This window comes from Hesperophylax consimilis, chromosome 30, assembly GCF_061612785.1.
Source record: "Hesperophylax consimilis isolate HC1 chromosome 30, BYU_Hcon_1.0, whole genome shotgun sequence".
NCBI classification, from domain to species: domain Eukaryota; kingdom Metazoa; phylum Arthropoda; class Insecta; order Trichoptera; family Limnephilidae; genus Hesperophylax; species Hesperophylax consimilis.
Window position 1 is genome coordinate 17,143,112 of NC_142865.1, and position 25,873 is coordinate 17,168,984.

General features: G+C 36.0%; 1 protein-coding gene across 4 annotated transcripts in view; it reads left to right on the plus strand.

The window, feature by feature from the left end:
• CalpA (calpain A) overlaps window positions 1-25,873 on the plus strand; it is a 148,729-nt gene that overhangs the window by 81,904 nt on the left and 40,952 nt on the right. For all 4 annotated transcript variants that reach the window (XR_016305126.1, XM_089649501.1, XM_089649503.1 and 1 more), the window contains exons 2-13: window positions 158-337; window positions 810-928; window positions 5,030-5,098; window positions 5,195-5,329; window positions 5,777-5,945; window positions 7,541-7,722; window positions 9,235-9,348; window positions 13,075-13,181; window positions 13,972-14,081; window positions 15,210-15,400; window positions 21,662-21,769; window positions 24,708-24,886. Coding sequence is in view for 3 of the 4 variants with exons in the window: in XM_089649501.1 (XP_089505627.1) it covers window positions 158-337; window positions 810-928; window positions 5,030-5,098; window positions 5,195-5,329; window positions 5,777-5,945; window positions 7,541-7,722; window positions 9,235-9,348; window positions 13,075-13,181; window positions 13,972-14,081; window positions 15,210-15,400; window positions 21,662-21,769; window positions 24,708-24,886 (1,663 nt within the window). In the remaining variant the exon portion in view is untranslated. The remainder of the gene's footprint in view (window positions 1-157; window positions 338-809; window positions 929-5,029; window positions 5,099-5,194; window positions 5,330-5,776; window positions 5,946-7,540; window positions 7,723-9,234; window positions 9,349-13,074; window positions 13,182-13,971; window positions 14,082-15,209; window positions 15,401-21,661; window positions 21,770-24,707; window positions 24,887-25,873) is intronic.

Consider the following 25,873-nt stretch of genomic DNA (forward strand, 5'->3'; position numbering starts at 1 on the left):
GCGGGACATTGGCACCAAAGGTGAATTGGAGTCTCTTCATCCTCTTCAAATTTCCCGCATCTATTGTCTGTCCATATAGAGTAGTTCCCTGGGTCTGGTCCACTTATGTATCTCTTGCAATAATGTTTTAATTATAATAATTGTCGTTCTTCCGCAGCTTGGCGAGCGTGGTTCCGGCTATGGCGCCGGCAAGACCGACGTGCAGGACTTCCAGCAGCTGCGCGCCGAGTGCCTGTCCGAGGGGCGCCTGTTCGAGGACCCCGACTTCCGCCCCGTGGACTCCAGCCTGTATTTCAGCCAGCGGCCGGATAGGCGTTTCGAGTGGCTGCGGCCCAGTGTGAGTACAACCTAATCATGTTATTACTGAATCAGAGATACCCAATTTAATTCTGTTTCACCAGGTGGTCTCTAGTGGTCTTACCTCTGTTAGTTGCCATGATCACTCTGCAACCATACAAGGAATATCGCCAAATTAGCACCAGAGTTCAACGGAGGGCGACCTTTACTAGCCGTGGTAGAGGGACAACGATCTGACAGCGTTACCTTAGTTCTTGTAAATGAGACAGTATGGTAATAATTCTCTCGTGTTTTATCGTCTTTATTACCCGCTCTTCCGAGCATGTAACTTCTTATAGTCTTACGAATTATTATTCTCTACTTATCAACAGTATTTTACTTGGTGTTGATTGCATTATCCCAAGATGAGCGTTCACCACACCAAGTTAAAGCTTTTCTTTTAAAAGCTTTTATCTTGCTTACTCTACAAATGGATGTTAATTGTAATATTTTGATTGGTTGGTTGGTTGCAGGAGATCGCAGACAACCCTCAGCTTTTCGTGGAGGGATTCAGCCGTTTCGATGTCCAGCAGGGAGAACTCGGAGATTGTTGGCTTTTGGCTGCTGTCGCCAACTTGACGTTGCACAGAAAGTGAGCATTTCTCCTCTCAACCTATACATTTCCTCTAACAGCCCTTCTCCAATATTATTTTGTTTCTTTTCATCAACTTGATCGAAAACTATTGACAAGAATCAATGAGATTTTGTTAGGTGTGATCCGTTCTTGATAACAACAGTAATTCAAGTGACTAATTTGAATAATTTCAATATAACCATAACAACGAAGTATATAGTTGTCTTCTTTCTTCTTGCTTGGTGTCAGGCTCTACAAGGGAAGAGAGTGAACGAGTTAAAAGTAAGTCTTAGGAGAAAACACACAATTAATAAAGATGTTCTTTTAAGGGGGGGCTAGGGTTAATAGGAAAAAAGGCATTTTTTTGTGAATTTTTTGTGACAACACATTTAAAATTTCTTTATTAAATCTAATAGGACAGTAAAGTATGACATTTTAAGAATGTTGTATAAAATTTTCGCGGAGAAATATTAAAAAACACGGCAATGGCAGCAATTATTCGGACGTGTCTCAAAAAAAAGTAGAATGGCGGTGCCCCTCATAACTCGGTGCTGGGTCATCTGAAATCAAAAAATTAAAGTTCATTCGTTAGATAATAGTTTTTCCCAGGTAACGCTGGGAGGGTTTTTCGAAATTTTAATTTTTCACTTTTTTGGAACACTTTGAAGGGAAAAACGCTATTTTTAGTGAAAAAAATCGGCTAATTTGTTATTGTTAAATAATAATTATTAACAAATTTGAAAAAAACTCTCCAGCGTTACCTCAGTTACATTATGTACAGAAATAGTTTTCAAAATTTCAAAAGAATCGGTGCAGTAGTTTTGAAGTTATGACGGTCACCGACTTTGAAAACGTGAGTTGTGGGAAAAACGCTATAAAGTTTTGAACACTAAAAAATCTGGTATTAAACGTTTATAAGCAAATTTTATCGGCTTACCTCACACTGAATCATCAATGCCAGGTCCATAAAGGATGTTGCTATCATCCATGATGTCTAAAAGCACCTTTTTGCTCCTGTCTACGACGAATCCTGCCTTCTTTAGTTTGTTTCTCAGCTTCCTGCTCTGCTCGGCTTATACGTATGGTCGGGTAGGGATTAAAATCCGACAGGTATAAAAATACTCGTAACTTCGTCAATTTTGCTCCAATCAACTTGAAATTTGAACACAATATTCTTAACATATTAAACATTTATTTAAAAATTTAAAAAAAAAAATGCAAAAAAAAAAATTTTAAAACCCTAGCCCCCTAGTCTTAATAAATACACACTAGATAAAGGCACACTACATAAACAAGTTTCTAAAGTCTAACACTGCTTAAATAAAGTTCATTAAATTATCAGATCTAGATGTTAAGTTTGCAAATAAAATGATAAGTTATTCACACGATGAGTAAAGTTGCATTCAAATTCAATCTAATCTTTTAATCTTTTTTACTTGTACTATCATGAAGAATCACCTCCAGAAGTTAATGCACTTTACCCCCGGACACCATGTATCATTGCTCTAGTTCTTTTTTATCCAACAGACCAAAACGTAAATCGGGAGAAATAGCGCTTCAAAGTATTTTTTACGAAAAACGCATATACGATGAAATTAGCTCAATTCCAAACTTACTAAAATGATTTAACCTCTCAGAAAAGGACTTTTATTTACTTTGTGTTCCTTTGCGAACTGTCAAAACGCGAAAATTTTTGTGTTATTCACGAGTTTTGTTAAAAGCTCCATAACTCACGTTTTGGGAAACGTAGCCTCATTCTAAAAAATGTTTTGGAAAGATTATGAAATTCACTATTGTATTGTTTTGTTATACGTAAATATTTGCGTTTCTAAATATACATTTTCTGAAAACGTCAAAAATATGTAAAAATCGCTGACCATTATTTCAAAGCTGTGAAAAATGTACTTTTTTCTGAGTATCATAAAGAAATAACACTTTATATATTGAAGAAATATAATTAAAAACTATTGGTCACCTCAAAATATTAACCGTCCAAACTAAAATATTTTTAATAAATTATTTAAAAACGCAATAAATTACGAACGAACAAGCTGACAGATTCAATCGACTCAGATAATGCACCTCTAGATTCCATAGATATTTTTGAATGCAGACGCGTAGCGTTATTCATTATCGATACTCTGTTTTTTAAATCATGGCAATCCGTATACTAGTGATGGAAATAAATCGATTTTTGTAAAATCTCGCGCGCTTACGTGAAAAGACGTACTAATGTCTTGACCGCTATTATCATATTTACGTCTTTTGACGTTCTAATGTTCCGAGTGGTTAAAGTGATATAAATTATTATTTTTAAGTAAAATTCGTTCCAAATGTTTAAAATTACGCAGAAAACACGTTGGATAAAGTGTTGGATAAACACGCTCGGAATGTTGTTTAATTTTGATGGACTTATGACAACTTTGTCTTGAAAACACATAAAAAATATTTTTTAAATTTCTTTTTTTCACTTGTATCGTATAAATAAATGGTTTCTGAGAAAGACTGCATACTTAACTCAATTTTGCCAAAAATGGTCTGTTGGACAAAAACGAACTAGAGCGACGGTATATACAGGGTGTATCGGCACGTACCCGACAAACTTTAACCAGTTATTCCTTAGCATATTTGGAGTAAAAAATCTTATGTGCACTTTGCTGTCCGGTAACGTTGTTATTTATTCATATTTTCACCACATGTCACCACTGTTTTATCCATTGTCAAAGTTTGAAAACCCATCTGGCAATATTTTATTCGAATTCCGTTGAATAATGCACGTGTGTACCTATATTGGCGCACTTTAAAAATCACAACGAAATGGCACGGCACCATGCGTCTCATTTTTAACTATTATTATTTAGTGTGTGCGAAAGAGCGAAGACGCTTTTCGACATACTTGCTTATAACAGCTGTTGGACACGAAAAGCAATGCCGATGACAGTGATGTAGTGTGGAAATTTTAATTTTTTTTGTTTTTAATTGAAAAAAAAATGCTACCGGACAGCAAAGTGCCCATAACATTTTTTACTCCAAATGTGCTAAGGAATAGCTGGTTAAAGTTTGTCGGGTTAGTTCCGATACACCCTGTATATATATATTACAATCAGGTTCTTCGGTAATATTATATTCCTTGGCTACGAATCCGGAGGTTACCGATTCAAATCTCGTCATGCACAATTAAATTTCTTCATTTCAAATAGTATATTTGCGGTACGTTCCAGAGTGGTAGTTAATTTCAGTACCGTCCTGGTGAAAGACCATCATTCGAAATCGAAACGTTGCTTTGAATGGCTTTAGCCGTGTTCGGTGACCATATACATAGCCAGGTAGTTACCCTCCCCACTACCTTAACGTCTCAAGTGCCGACATATCCTTAAGCTTTTCTGGAGAAACCACTTATGGTACATAGATTTAATATTATTTTTACAATTATATAAACATATTATTTGGTAAGACTTTACAATTTACAAAAACATAATTTTGCAAAGAGAATAAACAAGTTATTATGAAAATAATAATATAAGTAAAATAGTAATATTAGGTATAATAATATTAGGTTGGGAGCATTTGGGGATTCCGTGCGGTACTCGTATAAAAAAATGCCCGTTCACTGCCGGAATCACTGTCACCCATTGATGTATTATACTAGATTAGCCCTGTCTAGTTAAATTCATTTTAAAAATAACGCCACGTAGCGTACGTCACAAATATGGAGATGAACTTAACAACCCAACTCTGTTTAAAATCCTTGTACAAGTGTTCAAACTCGTAAGCGAAACCACGGAGAATTTGTTGTCAGAGGTGTTGTAATATGGACATAATTCAAATTTAAATATTTGGAACTCAGTTATTTTTGTGATTGAAAAAATGAACTTGCCCAGCATAGCTGAGAAGCAAAATAGACCAACAAAAGGTAAAACGCAATGCACAGTGCCCATTTCGCAATGCTATATAATGCGTGGGCCTTTTCATAAATGTGCATGTGAACCAAACCAAAATTGTGTTGGGGTTATTTTTAAATGTATATGTCTAGTCTAATTTAGTCTATGCTGTCACCCGATAAAGTCAAAAGTCTTCTCATGATAAATATTAACATCCATGTCTATTTGTTTGTTTCAGATTGTTCTTCCAAATAGTTCCTGATGACCAAAGCTTCGACGAGGAGTATGCAGGAATCTTTCACTTCAGGTTGGTTTCCAATATTATTTATTGTTCGCGCAGCTCTGTAGAACTTACTGTACATTTTAAAAATAATTTAATATTAACATAATCTCTAAATTGCAGATTCTGGCAGTACGGCAAGTGGGTGGATGTGGTCATTGATGATCGCCTCCCGACCCACCGGGGTAAACTGGTCTTCCTCCACTCCTCGGAGAGCAACGAGTTCTGGAGCGCCCTGCTGGAGAAGGCCTATGCCAAGTGAGTATAGTAACACAACGCAGGTACTGCGAAGATAGTCTATAATCTAGACTCAAGGCAACTCCAGGATTGAAACTCACTGAGGGAGCTGATGGCACTGTCATAGGACACTGTCATTCTACATACACCGACACATGCAGTGTTGGGAGTGGAGAGTAAACTAAAATAGCTGGAGGAAATGTCAACAGGATGAAGAAACACAACACCATTCATATATTGTGGCGATGTCCCGTCTTATGGTAAGGCCTTAATAGTATTGAAATTTCTCCGAAACGTGACCGGTGCTCGCCAATGCCTCAAACTCTTTGGCGTGATTGCGCCACTTTAATTGATCTGATTTAGTTGATCCACTGATCACTCCAGCAGGTCGGTATAAGCATAAAAATTGCTATTTGCTAGTGTCTAAAAAATAAATAATGCTAACTCTGTTGTTTATAATAATTCCAGACTGCACGGCTCCTACGAGGCACTCAAGGGGGGCTCCACGTGCGAAGCTATGGAGGACTTCACAGGAGGCGTGACTGAAATGTATGAGATGAGCGAAGTGCCCCCCAATCTATACACCATCCTGATGCACGGCTACCAGCGTAGTTCGCTTATGGGCTGCAGCATCGAGGTGAGTCCTTCTGTAGTTATTTCCTCATTGCTGAGGATAGTGACCCCCACTCTTATTTCCATGGTGGACAAGGCTCCACCACTCTTCGTGGTTCACTCGACACCGACGTTCCGTCACCTGAATGTGCTTATGGATTAGGATTTTTTTAAATATATCTATTTGAATTTCACTTTCGTTTTCGAGAATGAATGAATGCACATCTTGGAAGCGGTAATTAACCCTCTTCCCCACGTCCGATCAAGCTGAAACTCTGCAGATAGACTCGTTGTCGATGACAATGCATTCTATCAACTTTTTGTGGCAGTCACGTACACACACATGGACATATACACATTTCTCTGAAATCGAATGACATTACAGCAGTTAATATACTAAATTTATATTTATATTTATATTTTATTTCTTATTAAATACTCTAAAAATACATACATTAGAAGATAGACGTAAAATAAACGATTTAACGTTCTTATTCAAAATACTTAACTCTAAATTCGACTGTTGTGAACTCTTGCAACTTATAAACATACATACACCCACAGTAACAACACGACAAAATACAATATTCTACAGCAGCACACATAAGCGTAACTACATTGCCCACTCTCCGATACAACGACTTCACACCATGGGAAATCATTACTTGGGTGATGTTGACATATTCAATACCAACTTGGCAAGTTTTGTGGATCATTTAAAACATTTATTTCAACAATACTCCTAAACACATCATGTAAACCTACAAATAGCTGTAATTTTATGTTTTTGTTTCTTGTGTTTGTATGACTTGTTTCATAGCTTTTATCAAATGTAATTTTATTCTTATTTTTTTATGTTTCAAAGTATCTGTCAAAATAAAATTATACTACCAACCATGTAAAAGCCCTCTGGGTGTTAAATAAATAAATAAATGTCGGTCCTACCCGTTCGGCATTTGGCGAGGTTGGCAGAGTTGTGGACTCCAGTTCCTGGTCGATCCTGTCTAAGTTTTAAAAGACATTTTAAAATAGTTGTATTATAGTCAATTTTTCTTCCTAGCTCCTAAAATCTTTAACTTTATCCCTGAAAACCTAAAAACCGTGAGTCAACCCCATTCCTTTAAAAAACAAATTACGAAATGGATCCTTACACACGGAATACATTACAACTACAATACCCATTCATTCTACACTCTATCAATTTAATCACCTTTCAGACAAAACATAATATATCCTTATTCCCTAACTTAGCGGTATAGTATGTACATAATTAATTAGTGTGATATATTTACTAATAATTTCTCAAATTTTTCATCTTCTTATAATTCTCTAACTTCTCCATCCTCTTCTTGCAACCCAAACTAGCTATACATCATTTTTCTTATTTATATTACAGTAATGTATAGATTCTATGTCTGTAAACTGTAAAATTCACCCGCCATAACACAGGGTCATCCCTAGCATGGAGGGTGAAATATCACAAAAAACCACATGTACTCTCTAAATCATGTATCAATAAAATAAATAAATAGTTAAAAAAACATTGCTTTTACAGGTTGATTCTTTACTCCTAGAGATTGTATTGTATATGGTTTACTGATTGCTTCTTTCCGTTTTCAGCCCGACCCGAGTGTTCTGGAGGCGGAGACGCCCCAGGGTCTGATCAGGGGCCACGCGTACAGCATCACGCGCGTGTGCTACGTGGATATCGAGACGCCCGGCCGCCAGGGAAAGATCCCGCTTCTCCGACTGAGGAACCCCTGGGGCAACGAAGCCGAGTGGAACGGGGCCTGGGGAGACAAGTAATTACCATTTTTTTTTTATAATAAGGATCAGCACTAAAAAATGGCCTTAAACATCACTCTTGACTCTGCTAACTCAAGTAATACTGCAAATGATTTATCTGTGAATTCTATACAATTTGGGAGGCGGGTATGGATACAATCGCCCCGGGAACCATTTATTGGATAACCAGCACCTCTGCCATAGTGGTTCGCTACTCTTGGTGACTTAGCAGGAGTGCCCGAATTCATGGGGTGAGGTTTATCTAGGTCTTGGAAGAGGATGACCCATTGCCTTGTACTGGGAGAGATAGATACAGTTCCATGATATTTCATCGAAATGAAAATTCAACACACCTTTAAAAAATGATATAGAGTCATCAAACGTGATAAAACAAAACCTAGGTTAAGGCGATGCCATACGTAGTAATGCAAAATCATGTGTTTTTGGTTTGAAAATTAGGTCGCTTAGAAATGTTTCAGATGCTTTAATTAAATACTGCGAGTAGAATACATCTTGCCCTTTGAAATAATCGAGTATTTTTTTGATAAGTCTTTTTATAAGCCCAGAAAAAAATAATGTAAAGGCCTATAAATACTGCTTTAAAGTTCAAAATCTCCTACTTACGAACCCATCCTCGGTTATGATTTTATTGTATAATGTGGCAAATTAAGTTATTTATAAAATGATCGAAAAAAAATTAAATATTTATGCCTGAACATCCACAAAATAAAATAAAAGGCACTTTTTGGCCAAGTTTTTTTCTTGCATAAATTAAAACAGGCGGATGGTGTTAAGCAGGAATTTAATCCTTATCGCCATCTACGTAAGGGTTGTTATTGATAGCGGCTCAATTTAAAATATTACACGACGTAGTGCATCGCCTTAAATAGTTACCTATGTAACCTATTTAACCTAGTTTTTGTTTTATCACTTTTCATGACTTTATATAACTTTTTGTAGGTGTGTTGAACTGTCATTTTGATGAGATACCTGGTCACCGATGGATTCATATGTCCGTCACTTCTGGCCCAGATTCCTACCCACCTCTCATACCTTTTTCCTTCCCAGAACATCCTCTCTTTCCTTTCCCTAATAAGATCCTCCACATAGTATCCCCAAAGATGACATCAGTCCTGAGAGAAATTATTTTCCTTGAGGCCTCCTGTGTGCATTTAATGTAAAAAAAAAAAAATTAAAAATGTTGTGAAAAACACTCACCACAGTTTTACTCCAAATTTAAAAAAAATTGGCAAAACACAATATGTATTTTGTTTAGGGCGATATCCCAAATGCCTGCCCAACATTCATACATGGTTGGAATGAGAACGAGTTGGTTTTATGACTTGTTGTTGTACTCGGCTGTAGAATGGTTTGCGAGCTTCTGTGTTTCCTCCCTCCTACAGCATAGGTCCCTTCAAGGTCCAGGCTCCCTCTTTTCTTCCCTTAATAATAGTGGAACGCAGTAGAGGTTTACACGGGGTCGACAGCTATGCTTGATTAACTAACCTAACCTTATTTGTTGGTTTCAGGTCACCAGAGTGGCGCTACATATCCGAGGAGGACAAGCAGGAGATTGGACTGACTTTCGATGAGGATGGTGAATTCTGGATGTCCTACAGAGATTTCCTAGCTCAGTTTACAAGGTAAAGTTTCACAATGTGTAGGCATTTTCGCCAATGTGTTCTTATTCATTCCATTTATTTTACTTTTACATTCCATCAATACCAGATAACTAGAAGACTAACTACCGTAATATGTACTCCTTGTTGCCCAGAATACTAATCGACAGAGTCAGTGGACATCTTCAGTTTATCACTTAGATCATTTATTGCTTGGGCAATTCAATTATGTATAGATTGTTTTTTTTTAACTGAATAATAATAGAACTGTAAATAATTTTTTAAACTATTCCTATGCAAAAGCCCCTAAAAAAGGCATAAATAAATGTAGTAACGAATTCTATATCAGAAATCTTAATAAATGTGAAACGAGAATATTAAACCACTGTTGTAATACTTACAAGTAATCAGTAAACCGCGTTGGGTGTCATTGAAACATTCTTAAATAATAATCCTAAATAAGCCACGTGTGGGCCGCCATTGACAAGGCTAAAGGATCCAATATCGGGAATTTGCTAAGATTGTAAGAATAAAAGAGAAAAAGTTTCCAATATTACATTTATTCCTACAACTTATAGAACAAGAGAACTCTACTTAAACATTATCAATTATATCTCAGGTGCGTGTGCGGAATTTAAATTACATTGAATTGTGACATTGGTGTGATGACATAAAATTATCTGACCTGATTTAACGTGTGCAGGGCGCCAAACTACGCATAAAGCGTTGTTAAATTTATAAAACAGTGCGATCCGATGACCAGGGTAAAAGTACTACAAGCTGATGGCGTCATCGCTGCACGAAAGATTTGTCGTCTGGAGTGCTCGCTCGTATCTCCCCTGTAGTCACGACGCCCTCAGCTGGGTGCCCGTATAGTACTGAAGTTGCCAAAGTTGGTGCTTCCGCAATTCTGTCTCGAGCTCTCTCTAGAAGTTGCCATACAGCATGCGTCACATCAACAAGTGCTAGGTCTTGACAGTTGTTAGGAACTCGGTAGCGGGGCAAAATTGAACTGCTACAAATGTTGTAACAAATTCTCTATCAGAAATCTTAATAAATGTAGTAACGAATTCTATATCAGAAATCCTAATAAATGTAATAACGAATTCTATATCAGAAATCTTAATAAATGTATTAACGAATTCTATATCAGAAATCTTAATAAATGTAGTAACGAAATCAATAACAGAAATCTTAATAAATGTATTAACGAATTCTATATCAGAAATCTTAATAAATGTATTAACGAATTCTATATCAGAAAACTTAATAAATGTATTAACGAATTCTATATCAGAAAACTTAATAAATGTATTAACGAATTCTATATCAGAAATCTTAATAAATGTAGTAACGAAATCAATAACAGAAATCTTAATAAATGTATTAACGAATTCTATATCAGAAATCTTAATAAATGTATTAACGAATTCTATATCAGAAAACTTAATAAATGTATTAACGAATTCTATATCAGAAAACTTAATAAATGTATTAACGAATTCTATATCAGAAATCTTAATAAATGTAGTAACGAAATCAATAACAGAAATCTTAATAAATGTAGTAACGAATTCTATATCAGAAATCTTAACCCAACGGCTTACTAATTTTTATTTGAGACATCATCTGTGCGTACTTGAGAAGGATTCTTACTGTACAGTATTCTGCCCCATATTACCTCAAATGAAACACTTTTTGCACTTTTATATAGATTATAATTTTAATGTAGGGAGATCTGAAATAGAAAATATACTGATATCACAGACTAAAACCGAATCTACTAAACTGAACTATACAAAAAAACACTATCTTACTTATTTTAAAATTATCTAAAAAAAAAAAATTATACGACATGATATATGTTTATAATTAAATTCATATGTTACTTTGTTGTAATATTAATTTCTTATAATTAAATTATTATATGTAAATGACATCCTCAGCACGCGAGATCCCAGTGAGGATATCATTATCTCTATATGTTACTAAGAAAAGAAGACAATAAATCATTATTATTATTATTGTGAACTACCCAAGTAAGTGGGAGAAGTTTTCTATGCCGATGCGAAAGAAGTGCAGCCTCCCAATCTTGGTGGCCGGTATGCCGATGAGTTAAACGTGATTGTTAATTTAACTGAATATTTTCCAAATATATATTATGTAAGCTATTTACCAACACCGCGAATTTAATCTTACAACCCTAAAAGAAATTACGAAATAAGACTTTGTTTAATTCAATACATATAGAGGTGGGACACAGTAAAAACTAGGTGTTATTTTGATATTCAATCGTAAAAGATCAATGGTTTCATTGCTTGTGTGGCACATAGCGCCGTCTTGTTGAAAGTAAACGTTGTCCAGATCAATACCATCCAATTCCGGCCATAAAAAATCATTAACCTTTTGAACGCGTTAATTTGCTCCGTTTTATCTATACCCGTACGCGGTACATATTTTCAAATACCTATGCACGCAATTAAATGTCAAATTATAGCATTCTGGCATGATTTATTGGACTATATAGACAGAACAGATTATTCTCCACAATATGATAACAAATCCTCGTGTGTCAACACTCTTGGATGTTTATAAAAACAAAAACATAAAATTTCATACAAAGACGTACCGTATCTTTTGAATGTGGTCCCGCCATTCGCTCGGCGTGTGTGTAATTAGGCCACTGCGTTGATAGACACAAGTGGAACACCATGAGCACTTATCATTTTTTGTTATGAAAACTTTTTCTAAAACTGGACACGTAAATTTTATGTCACAAAATAATAACAAAATTGAACTAACGCCATCCGTTGACAAAATTGTAAACTATGGCACTCGAAGGCGCGAAGAGGCTCACTTGATTATCGATGTTTTTAAATGAAACACAAATTTATTTTCGAGAAATTCTTGTAGATGTCAGCATCGTGATAGTTCTACAAATGTTCAAGCGAGCGGGAAATAAATTTATGTCAAAAGACCGCTGGAATATCGGCATTCAAAGTTTCCGTATCAACTGTTGATACGGCCGCGTGTGAGTATGGACTTTTTGCCGTAACAACAGTTGATACGGCCGCGTGCATAGAGTTAATCATCTCTCGGTAGCGCAATCCATTCACCGTAACTGTTGCTCCAGCCTTATTTTCGAAAAAGTAAGGTCCAATGACTCCGCCGGACCATAAACCGCACCAAACAGTCACACATTGAGGATAGAGAGGCTTTTCAACAATAACTCTTGGGTTTTCCGAGCCACAGATGCGACAATTTTGCTTGTTGACGAAGCCACCGAGGTGGAAATGGGCCTCATCACTCAAGATGATTTGCATTTGATTCACTCAAGTGAATTTTAATAATTTCAATGCGTTGTTGAAGCGTGTATCGTTCCATTTTTATTAATGGCGTAGTTTCTACTTGTCAAATGTCAAAAAATGACAGCTCCAAAAGTAACATCTACCGAAATAGCGGGCTATTCAAAATAACACCTCTTATTGGAAAACCCTGTATATACAAGTTCGACATTTATACTTAACTGATTAAATTATTGAATTTGCCTGGTAAAAATACATAACTATCCAATATTCTACAATACGTAGTAGCTATGAAAAACACCATTAAAAATCCTGAAAATGACAAAAACCTAATGTATAAATTTTGACAAAAATGCCCACATAAATACATTTTATGTTTCAGCAACTTTTGCAATATATTGTCGACTAACAGATGCTAACAAAACGGTGTTTTTATTATTTCCAGGTTGGAAATCTGCAATTTGAACCCTGACTCCCTTGACCCTGAGGAGACCCCCGAAGGATGCGGCAAGAAGTGGGAGATGAGCGTGTTTGAAGGGGAGTGGGTGCGAGGTACGTCATTATCACCGTTATCTGTTTTTTTTTATATACGGCTGGGTGAAAACTTACTAACACCGGATTTACACGGATTTTGTTTTATCGATCAGGTGTCTACCATCTTCTAAATGGTTATGAACAAAGACTTACATATTTCAAATTAGAGAGTTTAGTTAAAAGACGAAATATAAATTACCTCTTAATGCTTTACAAAATTGTGAATAATCGTGTAAATAGTAACTTAGTCAATCAAATCAATTTTTACGCCAGGCCCAAATATACTAGAAATATGAACATATTTTGGACCGAAATTTTTGCCAATAACACTGGATATTTTAATCCTATGTCAAGAATGTCTCGATCATACAATGGATGATCTTGCTAAAATACACACTGTCATAGATATTTTTGCAAATAATATAACTTGTTTCAAGAAATATCTCCACGATTTCTGTACTTAAAAAAAAAAAGAAAAATAAATAATTGTTTAGTGGTTTAGATTTTTTTTTATAAATACTCTTTAAATTTTTCTACTTATTATGTGCTTCAATCTTTGTAATTAAGTTTGTAGTTTTGTATATAAATACTGTCATTGTTTTACATGTTTGCTTATGTGAATGTGCAAATGTGATTGCTGCAGACACATTAGTCTAGGGATATTTATAATTGTACTTTTTATTTATTTTGTAATCCATAATTAATGTGTTTATAAATATCCTGTTTGTGTCTCGAATAAATAAATAAAATAAAAATAAAAACATATTATGAGTTCGGACAAAATCTTATTCAAATTTTACGTGTACAGGTGTGACGGCTGGCGGTTGCAGAAATTACCTGGACTCGTTCTGGAAGAACCCCCAGTACACCCTGGTGCTCACAGACCCTGACGAGGACGATGATCAGAACATGTGCACCGTGAGTCTCTTGAATATGTGTCTTTAATCAGTAGCTTCTTCTACCAGTTTATAACAAGTTTCTCGTTAAATTTTTAAGTCACAAAAAAATACATGTTATTTTTTAAGATAATATCTATACATTTGTTATGCCGAAACGTTAATTATTTGAAATTCCCTAGATAGAAAAAAATCGCAAAGTAAGCTCCGAAAATTATTTTTCGTTCTGTTATTTAATATGTTATAGTCATGAAAAAATTCACAGAGTATTGTGGCGTTGAGAGAAACAATCCAGAATTGTCTCATTAATAATAAACAGCTCGACCTACTTAGGTAACCTACCTTTCTACGAGTACCTACTTTCGAGTTACTACTGACAGCTCAAATCGTAAACAAAACAACGCGGCCTACCTACGACAATACGTCGCAGTCGGTCTGGCACATTACGACAACTCGCCAGAAGGTTCGAGCCTACCGCCTATGCATAATCGCTACGCTGCCGAAAGTTCCCGAAAGACCCAGACTGAGCGAGTGTCTCCGATTTAGTTGCAATTCCACCTACCTACTGCCGCCGCCGGCTGTATCGTATAAATAAGCCCGACGCAGCGAGCAGTCAGTATTCAGTCTCCAAACCGCCGGCCAAGTACTATCGCGCTACGGAAACTTAACCTAGTTTCGCCCGCATTCTATAGTATTGTAAATATGTAGTAAACGCGTAAAATTTGCGACTGTAAAATCGATTTTTGATTTATCAATAAACGCTGTATCAGAGTTGGAGAGATTTTTATTTGTACACCAAGATAACCACAGTGGTGGCCCCGACGTGATTACTAACTTTAAATGCAACTAAAGCATTTTTTTGAGAGATTTTTGCTCTATTTCAAACGAGTCGTGTTTTATTAAATATTTTCACCATTTTCCCTTAATTATTATGGTTGTTTTAATATTAGCACGCTCCCTCTAACATTCGCATTTACATATCTCCCTTTCAAACAGAAGTGAGAGATGATGAGGGAGTGAGAGATGGAGAGGGAGTGAGAGAGACGGAGAGGGAGTGAGAGATGGAGAAGGAGTGAGAGAGACGAAGAGGGAGTGACAATATTTGGACCGGTTCCAGACCTTCCTCGTACTAACCTAAGTTATTCCTCAGGTGATCGTAGCCCTGATGCAGAAGAACCGGCGCTCGCAGCGCTCGGCCGGTCTGGACTGCCTAACCATCGGCTTTGCCCTCTACAAGCAGCCCAACTCGGGACAGCGTCCCCTGCAGCTGGACTTCTTCAAGTACAACGCCTCCGTCGCCAGGAGTCCCTCCTTCATCAATCTGCGCGAGGTCAGCTGCAGGTAACCCACATAACCTCACTCACAAATTACAAAAAAATTCTTCAGTGATATTAAATTTGATTTAATTAATATGTGTTGAAGATACTCTCAGTATCGCACAGGTGAAAGACCACCATTCAGAATTAAAACGTAGCTTTAGCTGCGTTTGATGACCAGATCTGAATAGCCCGGTACTCCCCCACCTTCCTCCTCCCCATCTCCGTCCCCTCCCCGCAACCTTCAGCATCACAACATATCCCAATTGGAGATGCCATAGTCTCACTGGATCCAAACGATTGGGAGCTGTTGTGCCTCTTATGTGGTATTAACATTTGTATTGATAATTCACAAGACAACATTTATAAGTTGTTGACATTTGCCTCAAGAAAACAGGTTGTTTTTGCAGAACAGCTTTACTGTCATTACTACTTCATTCCACAAGCTAAATTTCTCACTATAATGATGGTACATAGAATTAACCAACAATCCGCCGTTTCTCTGCAAGGGTAGGCAGAGAGGACTGACCGCCAAACAACTCGGTTTTGGCGCACACCCCTTACCTCATTCATATTCATACATCGTCTCATACATACTCTTCTATTATTCTGACTCTTGACATGGCCCGACTCCGGTATCTGCTTCACTTGATAGTGCCATGTCTTTCTCGGGCGTCCCCGACTTATTCTACCATTCACATTAGCGTCATATATTCTCCTCACACCCCTTTCTTCAAACCATCTAAGCGTCCCTTTCTAATCTTACTCACTACGCTTACATCAGCCTTGCATTCTTTGCGGATCTCCACATTTCTCACACGATCATACATGGTTTTACCACACATACGCCTCAGGGATCTCATTTCTACAGCATTCAGTCTACTTTCATCCTTTCTCTGCCAGTTCCATGTCTCACTGCCATACATTAGGGTAGGTACCAGCACTCCATTGTGGCCTGATAGCTTTGCTTCTTTGAACGTTAGCGCCAACTGTGTTCAGTCCTCCATTAATGGAGTTACCTGCATTTACCCTTCTTTCAATATCTCTGTCAGCCTTCCCATCTCTCTAGAACATGCTTCCTAAATACACAAACTCATCCACCTGCTCCAAGTATTCATCATTCGCAACTATATTGCACACTGTTTTTGTACTCTATCTTTCAAACACCATGACTTTAGACTTATAACTCATTATTCATACATAATTCGTTCATCCTAAACACGAGAAACTGTAGATCTTGTATTGGTCTATGTACCAGAGTATTTTTTAGTTATTCGTAGCGCGGCAATGTTTGTCTTTCCATTTTTTTTTTATTTTTTATTTATTCACATTTAAACCCGCTAAACTACTTATGTAGTTTGTCAGCAGGGACATAGAGACAACATTTATACACTCATAAGATACAATTTGAATGGTACATAATTACATAAATTGGTTACATTGCAGAAAAGTTTAAATAGCAGCATAAAAGCCTTATATAATAAGCAAGTAAAAATAAATGTATGAACAAATTAGTATTATCAACTTTTTTTGTTTTTAATGAGTTTTTATTATTCACAATGTACATTTGTTATGTCTAGAAATTGTTACATAGTGAATGCCAAAGAAATACCAAAAATAGTATTATCAACATAAAACATAAAAGCCTTATAAAATAAGCAAGTAAAAATAAATGTATGAACAAATTAGTATTATCAACAAGTACATCAATAGTTTCATAAATAGAGGTAGGTAGTCAGGTATTACAAAATAATTGTTTTTCCATTTTCTAAGAATATGAATTCCATTTCAGGGGCATCAGTATAGATCATTATTATCCAATAACCATTTCCTTAGATTATATTTAACATTAGCAGTATACATGTTATTATTTTTAATTGTCATTGGTAATAAGTTAAACATTTTGGGTACTATATAGTTTAAAGTTCTTTCACCATATTTATTAGTACATTTCGGAACTACCAGTCCTTCATTTTGAGTGAATCTTGTGTTATGTTTATGGCAAACTCTTTCCCTATACAATGAATCAGACAATATAACATGTTGACTTACAATATTATAAAACAATAATCCTCTGACAGGTAAAATATTCAGAGACTTGTATATTAATTTAATGTTACTTCTGTGTTGATTGTCATATTTATGGATTAACAATTTTATAATGGAGTTTTGTAATGTTTGTATATAGCTTATATTAGTTTTACAAGAATGTCCCCAAGAAGTAATTCCATAACGTATAGTGGATTCAGCCAGAGATAAGTAGATTAACTTTAAAGTACTTATGGGCACGAAATATTTTATTTTATAAATCCTACCCACAATAGCTCGTAGACGTTTACAAACATTAGCAATTTGTACATCCCATTTCATGTAGCAGTCAATAGTAACACCCAAATATACATAACTTTTGACAAAATCAATGGTTTCACATGAACAGGGCTGTGCAACATTTTTATGTATGCAGTCAAATGTGTGTGTATATAATGAAGGAATTACATTACATCTGGCGTGTGGAGATCTGATGTGCATAATTTTAGTTTTTTTGGCGTTTATAAAGAGGCCTGCATCATGCGACCATTTCAGTAGGGCAATAAAATCATGTTGCATAAGGTTCATTGCAGTAACCAGATCTTCGTGCGATATTACGAGCGCCGTATCGTCTGCATATACAAAATGTTTAACAAATGAAAACAATTTTCTCATAATTGAGACATAAATAATATAAAGGGTTGGCCCTAGAATTGACCCCTGTGCAACACCTGTTGAGATATATTTTCTTTTGCTAAATTTTTTAAGAATTTTTACTCTTATTTGTCGATCAGTTAGTAAATTTTTTAATAAAACTAGCAGCTTTCCTCTAATTCCTATTGCCTCCAGTGTTTCTAATAGTTTATTTGTATCAATGGTATCAAATGCCTTAGAGTTATCTATGAATAAAACCAAAACTTGTTTTTTTAGATTTAATTCATAATTTATGTGATTTGAAAATTCCTGAAGCAGCATTTCCGTACTTTTTTTCTTTTGAAATCCATATTGGTTGGGATCCAACAAAGAGAAAGATTCTAGATATTTATTAAGTTTTATGGAAATGTATTTTTCAAGTATTTTTTCTAGGGCTGGCAATATGCTTATTGGCCTATAATTTTGAATATCTGTATGTTTGCCCCCTTTGTAAATTGGCCTAATGATGCTACTTTTTAGTTCATCTGGTATTACTGCTTGCGATAAAATTAAATTGATAAAGTGTGTTATAACAGGCCCTAAAATATTAATATGTGTCTTAATGTCAAACATTCGAATGTTGTCAATCCCTGGTGACTTTGAATTGTTTAATTTGCTAACAATAATATTGATTTCTTGGCAGGTAGCTCTGGGTAGGTACATACTATGTTGCACTTCATTCGGCCTGACGGTCGATGCTAAATAATCACATTTATGTATCATAGAGCTAACACTATTTGTAAAATATTCAACAAACTTATCTGCTACGGTTTCTTCATTATTCGTATTTAACATATATTTCGAGATTATTTCGTCACAACTACTTTTGGACTTGCGTCCTAATAATTTATTTATTTCATCCCAAGTTTTTTTTGTATTTCCAAAATAATTTTTGAATTTATTGTTAAAAAAGGTAGACTTACATTTAATAATTTCTTTTGTCACCTTATTTCGGAAAGTTTTATATTCCAATTCAAAGAATTGATTGCTAGGAAAATTCTTCCACCTTCTATACAATGAATCTTTTTTTTTAATGTTTTCTAAGATATTAGAAGTTATCCAAGGTTTTATTGACAGAGGTCTTTTTTTGGGTTTATAATTCATAATGATTTTACTCTGTTCATACAAATTCTTAAAGTTGTTTTTAATTTTACTATATAGTATATTGCAATCTTGTTCCTCAAGCAAGGAGTGCCACTTAAAATTATGAATGTTTTTGTCGATTTTGTTTTGCGATAAAAACGAAATTCTTTCCCCGTGTTCTGGGGCTTCTTTCCTTGCACTATATTTAATATTAACTGCAGTTAAAAAGTGATCCGCTATAGTAATATTATTACATACACATGAGGAAAGAGAATCGCTTTGTTTACATCCACTGTTAAATCGGACAAATATGTGGTCTAAACAAGTACGAGTAACTTTTCCTGCTAAAACTGCTTCTCTAGTTACGTCACAAATACATTTGATTAAATAATTATCCGACATTATATTTTCATATGCCATAATAATAGGGTTTTGACAATTTAACAAGTCTAGATTAATATCTCCTATAAGTAAAACATTTTCTTTGGGGCTTATAGTATGCAGAATGGCAGATATTTCATTAAGAAATTGTGGTTGGCTAGAGTTGGGGGGGCGGTATATTGCTATGATGTTTAAAATACTCTTGTTTGGAAGTGTCATAGAGCCAAGCACACATTCAAAATGATTTGTTTCTATTGTTTTCTGTTGAAATGTGAATTCATTTCGAACATATAGCAATATACCTCCTCCAGATTTTTTAGTTCGGCAATAGTTGTAACAATTAAATCCAGGAATATCATACAGACAGACAAGATTCGGTGTTATAGCCGTTTCACATAACATTAACACATGAATATGCTTCCAACAAGTATTTAAGTAGACATTCAAAGTATCCCAGTATTTATAAATCGATCTAACATTCAACTGAACAATATTAATATTTTCCATATTGTAGTTGCTATGAAACTTTAGCCAATCACAGAAATTATGAGTATTTTCGTAATCTACCTCGTCATCTTCTTCAATGTAATTAGACGCCATAATCAATAGTTGCAAAGTCCTTGGCAAGGGCAGCCTTGTAGGCCGGGCAGGAGTCCTTGTCTCCAGTCGGATGTGCAGCGGGCTTCCCAAATCTTGTACAGGTGGCGCAGACAGGCTCGGCGGCGGCTTTTGGGCAGTTTATCCGGGCGTGACCTTCGCCTGCGCAGTGTCCACATCTTTGCTGGTCCTTGCAAAACTTGAAGGAATGTCCGATCATTTGGCACTTGGAGCACACTGTAAGTCCAATGAAGTCACGAACACGGCACACATTCCAGTCCACAAAGACTTTCCCCTGCTCCACCAGCACGTGACGAATGTGGGCAGGAACCTCGAAGACCCGGTGGCAAGTTGATCCAGTTCGAGCGCCAGCAAGGTGACTTAGCTTGCAACGTTTTACTGCGAAATCTAGGCCTGCTTTGTCCTGGGCTCCTGCTAAGGCATTTTTTAGGAAGCACTCGTCCGTTAGGTCACGAGGAACGTTGAAGAAAATCACCCTTGGAAGCCGTTTTGTTGGTAATCGAGCGCTTAGAGTGTCCGAGTTTGCTAGACATGGGGTTTTCAGTATTTTATCCTGATCTTCTTGTGTTGCAGTATGGATTACAACGCCTTTGTTTCGAATGCTCCTAATGCCCGTCACACGGATTCCAAGTTCTGATGGTCGTAATGTATCTTTTAGTAGCTGTTTCGTATCGTCGCTATCTTTTGTAGAATCCAGCTTTGGGAAGATGCATACAGCAGGTTTGGGGGTCCCAACGTTAAGTCCTGAGCGGTTGATTGATGGTATCATCTTCTGTGGGCCATTTTTCACAATATCGGCAAACGATAGGCTTGCTTCCGTGGCATCGGCTACTCTACGCATCACTGGTCCTAGATCTGACTCCAACTGCAATATTTTTTCTAACCTGTGTTGGTTTTCTGCTTTTTCAATCGCGATCTCTCCCTTTGCCACTATTAATTTGGCATTGACTGTTGCCAGATCAGCTTTGAAGCCCTCTCGTTCCAATAACAGCTGTGAAACTGATCTGAATACAGCGGATACATATGCGCTTATCCGCAGTTGTTGATCCTTTGAGACTCTTGACTGCTTTTCAGCAAGGACATCTTGGAGTGCTCTTAGACTTACTTCAGTGTCGTTCAGTATCTGGACTGAGGACACTGGGATTTCACTCTCATTTTCAGACACGTCGGAATAGTCCCATGCTCCGTCAGATTCCTCATCTTCAACCACTGGAGAAATCATTCCCGAGGCCATTTTTTGTGATGGGGACGTCATCTTATCCAGCATTCTTTTTTTACGCCGATGGCAGCATTCATCAGGCATCGGTGGGATGGACATTTCAGTGAGAACAAACACACAATCTTAGGTTGTTTTAAAACTTTCGATAAAAATGTTTAGAATCCGCTAGAATAGTATTATTTTATTACTGTTTTATCAAATAAACTTTTTTGGCACTTATTCAAAGGTTTATTCAAAGGTTAACGTGTTTGTTTATTATTTCAGATTCAAGCTTCCCCCTGGTACCTACTGCATCGTACCCAGTACTTTTGAGCCTAACGACGAGGGAGAATTCCTTTTGAGAGTGTTCACTGAAAAATGCAGCACCGTAACGTAAGTAATTCACTCTTTGCACGCGGCCGTATCAACTGTTGTTATGGAAAAAAGTCTATACTCACACGCGGCTGTATCAACAGTTGATACGGAAACTTTGACGGCCGATATTCCAGCGCTCTTTTGTCATAAATGTATTTCTTGCTCACTTGGACATTCGTAGAACTATCACGATGCTGACATCTACAAGAATTTCTCAAAAATAAAATTGTATTTCATAAAAAAAGATCGATAATCAAGTGCGCCTCTTCGCGCCTTTTAGTCCTTTAGTTTACATTTTTGTCAAAGGAATGGCGTTACTACTAGTATGTCATTCACAACTTTTCATAACTAAAAATGATAAGTGCTCATGGTGTCCCACTTGTGTCTATCAACGCAGTGGCCTAAGTACACACACGCCGAGTGAATGGCGGGACCGCATTCAAAACATCTAAGAGTGTTGACACACGAGGATTTGTTTTCATATTGTGGAGAATAATCTGTTCTGTCTATATAGTCCAATAAATCATGCCAGAATGCTATAATTTGACATTTAATTGCGTGCATAGGTATTTGAAAATATGTATCGCGTACGGGTATAGATAAAACGGAGCAAATTAACGCGTTCAAAAGGTTAATAAGAATATTGTCTGTAGCTCGGTATTTTTATTAAAATCTATAGTTTTATTCTGAGATTGGTGAAATTTTGCACACTTCACATTCAAATGTTCTGTTTCCACCCCTTGACCCCTCAGGCTAATTTGTTCGCTTTTGGGACCAGGGTATCGATTCCCAAATCCAGGCCGCTCGAAGTCTCCGTCGAAAGTACATACATTGCTCGACATTCTTATTCTTGAGTCTCGTCGTAGGTACCTGCTTACATACGCCAAATGTCAAAAGTCGTTGGAATGACTTCGTCGAGAATCTAGGCCCTGCCCATATGATGTTATAGACATCGTTTTCTCTATTTTACTGTCGTGGTTAGAAATATGAACTAAACGATGTTAGAAAGAGAAAACACCACGCTTTATATTCAAATCTGGAAGTTAATCACAGAAGAATTAAAATATACACCTCTTGTAACTGTGACAATGCAATAATCTCACGTACAAATTCAACCACTCTAGGGCCGTTGTAACATGATTAGTAAAAGACAATGAGGATTGCTTTGTTATTGAATAAAAGAGGTACGATGATTAATATTATATTTATTCAAATAACAAATAGGGCTAGAGACTCTCAAATAACAAGATTAGCATGATCTCAAGGGGTAAATTGTCATGATCTTAAAGTAGCAATAAATTAGTTAAAAGTGTGACATTGTGTTTAACATAAAATATCTGACCTGATTCACCGAAATGGGCGCCATACAACTCTTAGGAAAGAATTGTAAATAAGTGAGAGATTGACATGATGACCAGCGATTAAATATAACTAGCTATGTCCGCCATCAGCGTCTCCCGTGAAAGATGTCGACTGGAGCAGTTGCTCGTATCAAATCAGTTGGCGCCCCCTCTCCGCAAGGCTGTCCGATTGGTACTCGCTTTAGGAAATTATCTCTTCTGCTTCCTTCTAGGAAAGCCCATAGAGCACGAATCCCATAGACGAAGGCGGTCTTGGATGGAGTTTGTTAAAGTTTGTCTTAAAATGGTAGCGGGGCAAAAGTGAACTGCTACACTCTATGATACCAAAAGTTCTGACCTCTATTTGAGAAAAATTTGTGAAATTCTTTATTAACACAGACATAGGAATTAATAGACGAGAAGATAATTGCGAGGGGTAAAATCAACTGTTGAAGAACGAAGGGAGTGAAGCTGACTGATTCGTCAATAAATCAATCTGACAGTAAATAGGCATCTCGCATTATAATATCACCATTTACTTCTTAAAAGTAAAATCTGCTCTTGAATGAATAGACATTTTTACATGGGAGCGCAAATTACTCGCTACGTTATGAACAAATTTGCGAAGTCCAAATTCGGCAAAAAAATTCGGTTGTATTTTCAGAGTCGAATATTTTGTTTTAGTATTTAGTTAAGACACTTTTATAAATGTTCATAATTTACTTCCCAGCAACCAACCAGCTTTGTGTTTCGCGTCCAGACGTTTCTCGATGTGATAGTAACAACTGATTCATATTATACGATGTGAATATGCTTAAAATAAAGTAAAATAATGCTTATATATGGAATGTAATACGACAATTGGGTTTATTCTCTTTTTCACATCTATTTTTACAAGTTTTCATAGTACAAGTCAACATTTTGCCGTTTTATTTCGTAAAATGAACCGATGATGCCTCGACCATAGTTCGCACAAGAATGATGACGTCACGTTTTCAAATTTCACTTGAGGCCATACGCGAGCACAGCCGGCTCCAATGGAACCGGTATGGGGAGTGGGGATAATACGCTTTTAATCACTTAGGGCAGGTCTACTAATATTCATATGTCTATGTTTATTAATTATTTTTGTATGAAGCGAAAAAAAATAAGATGACAATAATGATTATAATACATATTTGTCTAATGAAATGTGCATTTTTTTTATTATCAGTAATTTTAGTTCAATGTCCAGATAAAAAATGGTAAAGTGAGACATTTACAAAAATATATATTATGTTTGCATTTAAAATTTTTATATTTCCGAAATTGTGTTTATTTTTAATAATAACATTTGAAAGCGTATTTTATCACCATCAAAAACAGTTTGAGTTTTACCCAAATTTTTTATGAATTATAAATTTAATGATTTTAAATTTTAAACAATGAAATCTAGGTAGTTTCCTTGGCTTTAAACCGCATTAAACAGTCATGTTTCGATGTTAATATTTGGTGGTATGATATTAATTAAATCGAAAGGCCGAATTGAAAATCGAATACCCGGAAATCTCCATCGCTCGAGTGGCTAAAAATCAATTAGAATGATTCACGAATTATCAAATTTTGTCTTGTTCCAGTGAGAACGACGAGGACATCGGTATGGGTGAGGTGGACGAACGGGTCAAGGACGAGATCCCTGAGGCACCCTCCGCCCCTGAGGATCCCGTGCGCCAGTTCTTCCTGAAGCTGGCGGGTGACGACGGAGAAGTGGACTGGCTGGAGCTGAAGGAGATTCTAGACTACTCCATGCGCAACGGTCAGTGATTCTTTTACCTGTATTATTATAACGTGTCTTTTTATTCTGTAACTGTTGGTATGTTTGTTGGCTTGGGATGGCTAAATTATTACATATAGGCATAATTTTAAATAGATTGACTAAGAAAAAGTACATTAAATGGTTCTTACCATGGCATTAAATATTGCAGCATTATTAATAATTATCATAATAATTTTAAGTAAAATCTCTATCTATCGCTTTTAAAAGATCCTATTGAAATAATCTACGAATGTGGAAAAACTATGGGTGGCAGGAGTGGGAGTGCAGAAAAAGCTACGTTCGTAATTAAATGTTTAAAATTCTCAAAAAGGTACACATTTCACACAAAAAACATTGGAAAAGTCACCGGAGACCCAAATTTTATTCACATTTTATACTCCTATAATGTGAGTTAACCACTCAGAACATTAGAACGTCAAAAGACGTAAATATGATGATAGCGGTCAAGACATTAGAACGTCTTTTCACGTAAACGTGCGAGATTTTACAAAAATCGATTTATTTCCATCACTAGTATACGGATTGCCATGATTTAAAAAACAGAGTATCGATAATGAATAACGCTACGCGTCTGTATTCAAGAATATCTATGGAACATAGAGGTGCATTATCTAAGCCGATTGAATCTGTCATCTTGTTCGTTCATAATTTATTGCGTTTCTAAATAATTTATTAAAAATATTTTAGTTTGGACGGTCAATATTTTGAGGTGACTAATAGTTTTTAATTATATTTCTTCAATATATAAAGTGTTATTTCTTTATGATACTCAGAAAAAAGTACATTTTTCAAGGCTTTGAAATAATTGTAAGCGATTTTTACATATTTTTGACGTTTTCATAAAATGTATATTTAGAAACGCAAATATTTACGTATAACAACACAATGCGATAGTGGATTTCATAATCTTTCCAAAACATTTTTTAGAATGAGGCTACGTTTCCCAAAACGTGAGTTATGAAGCTT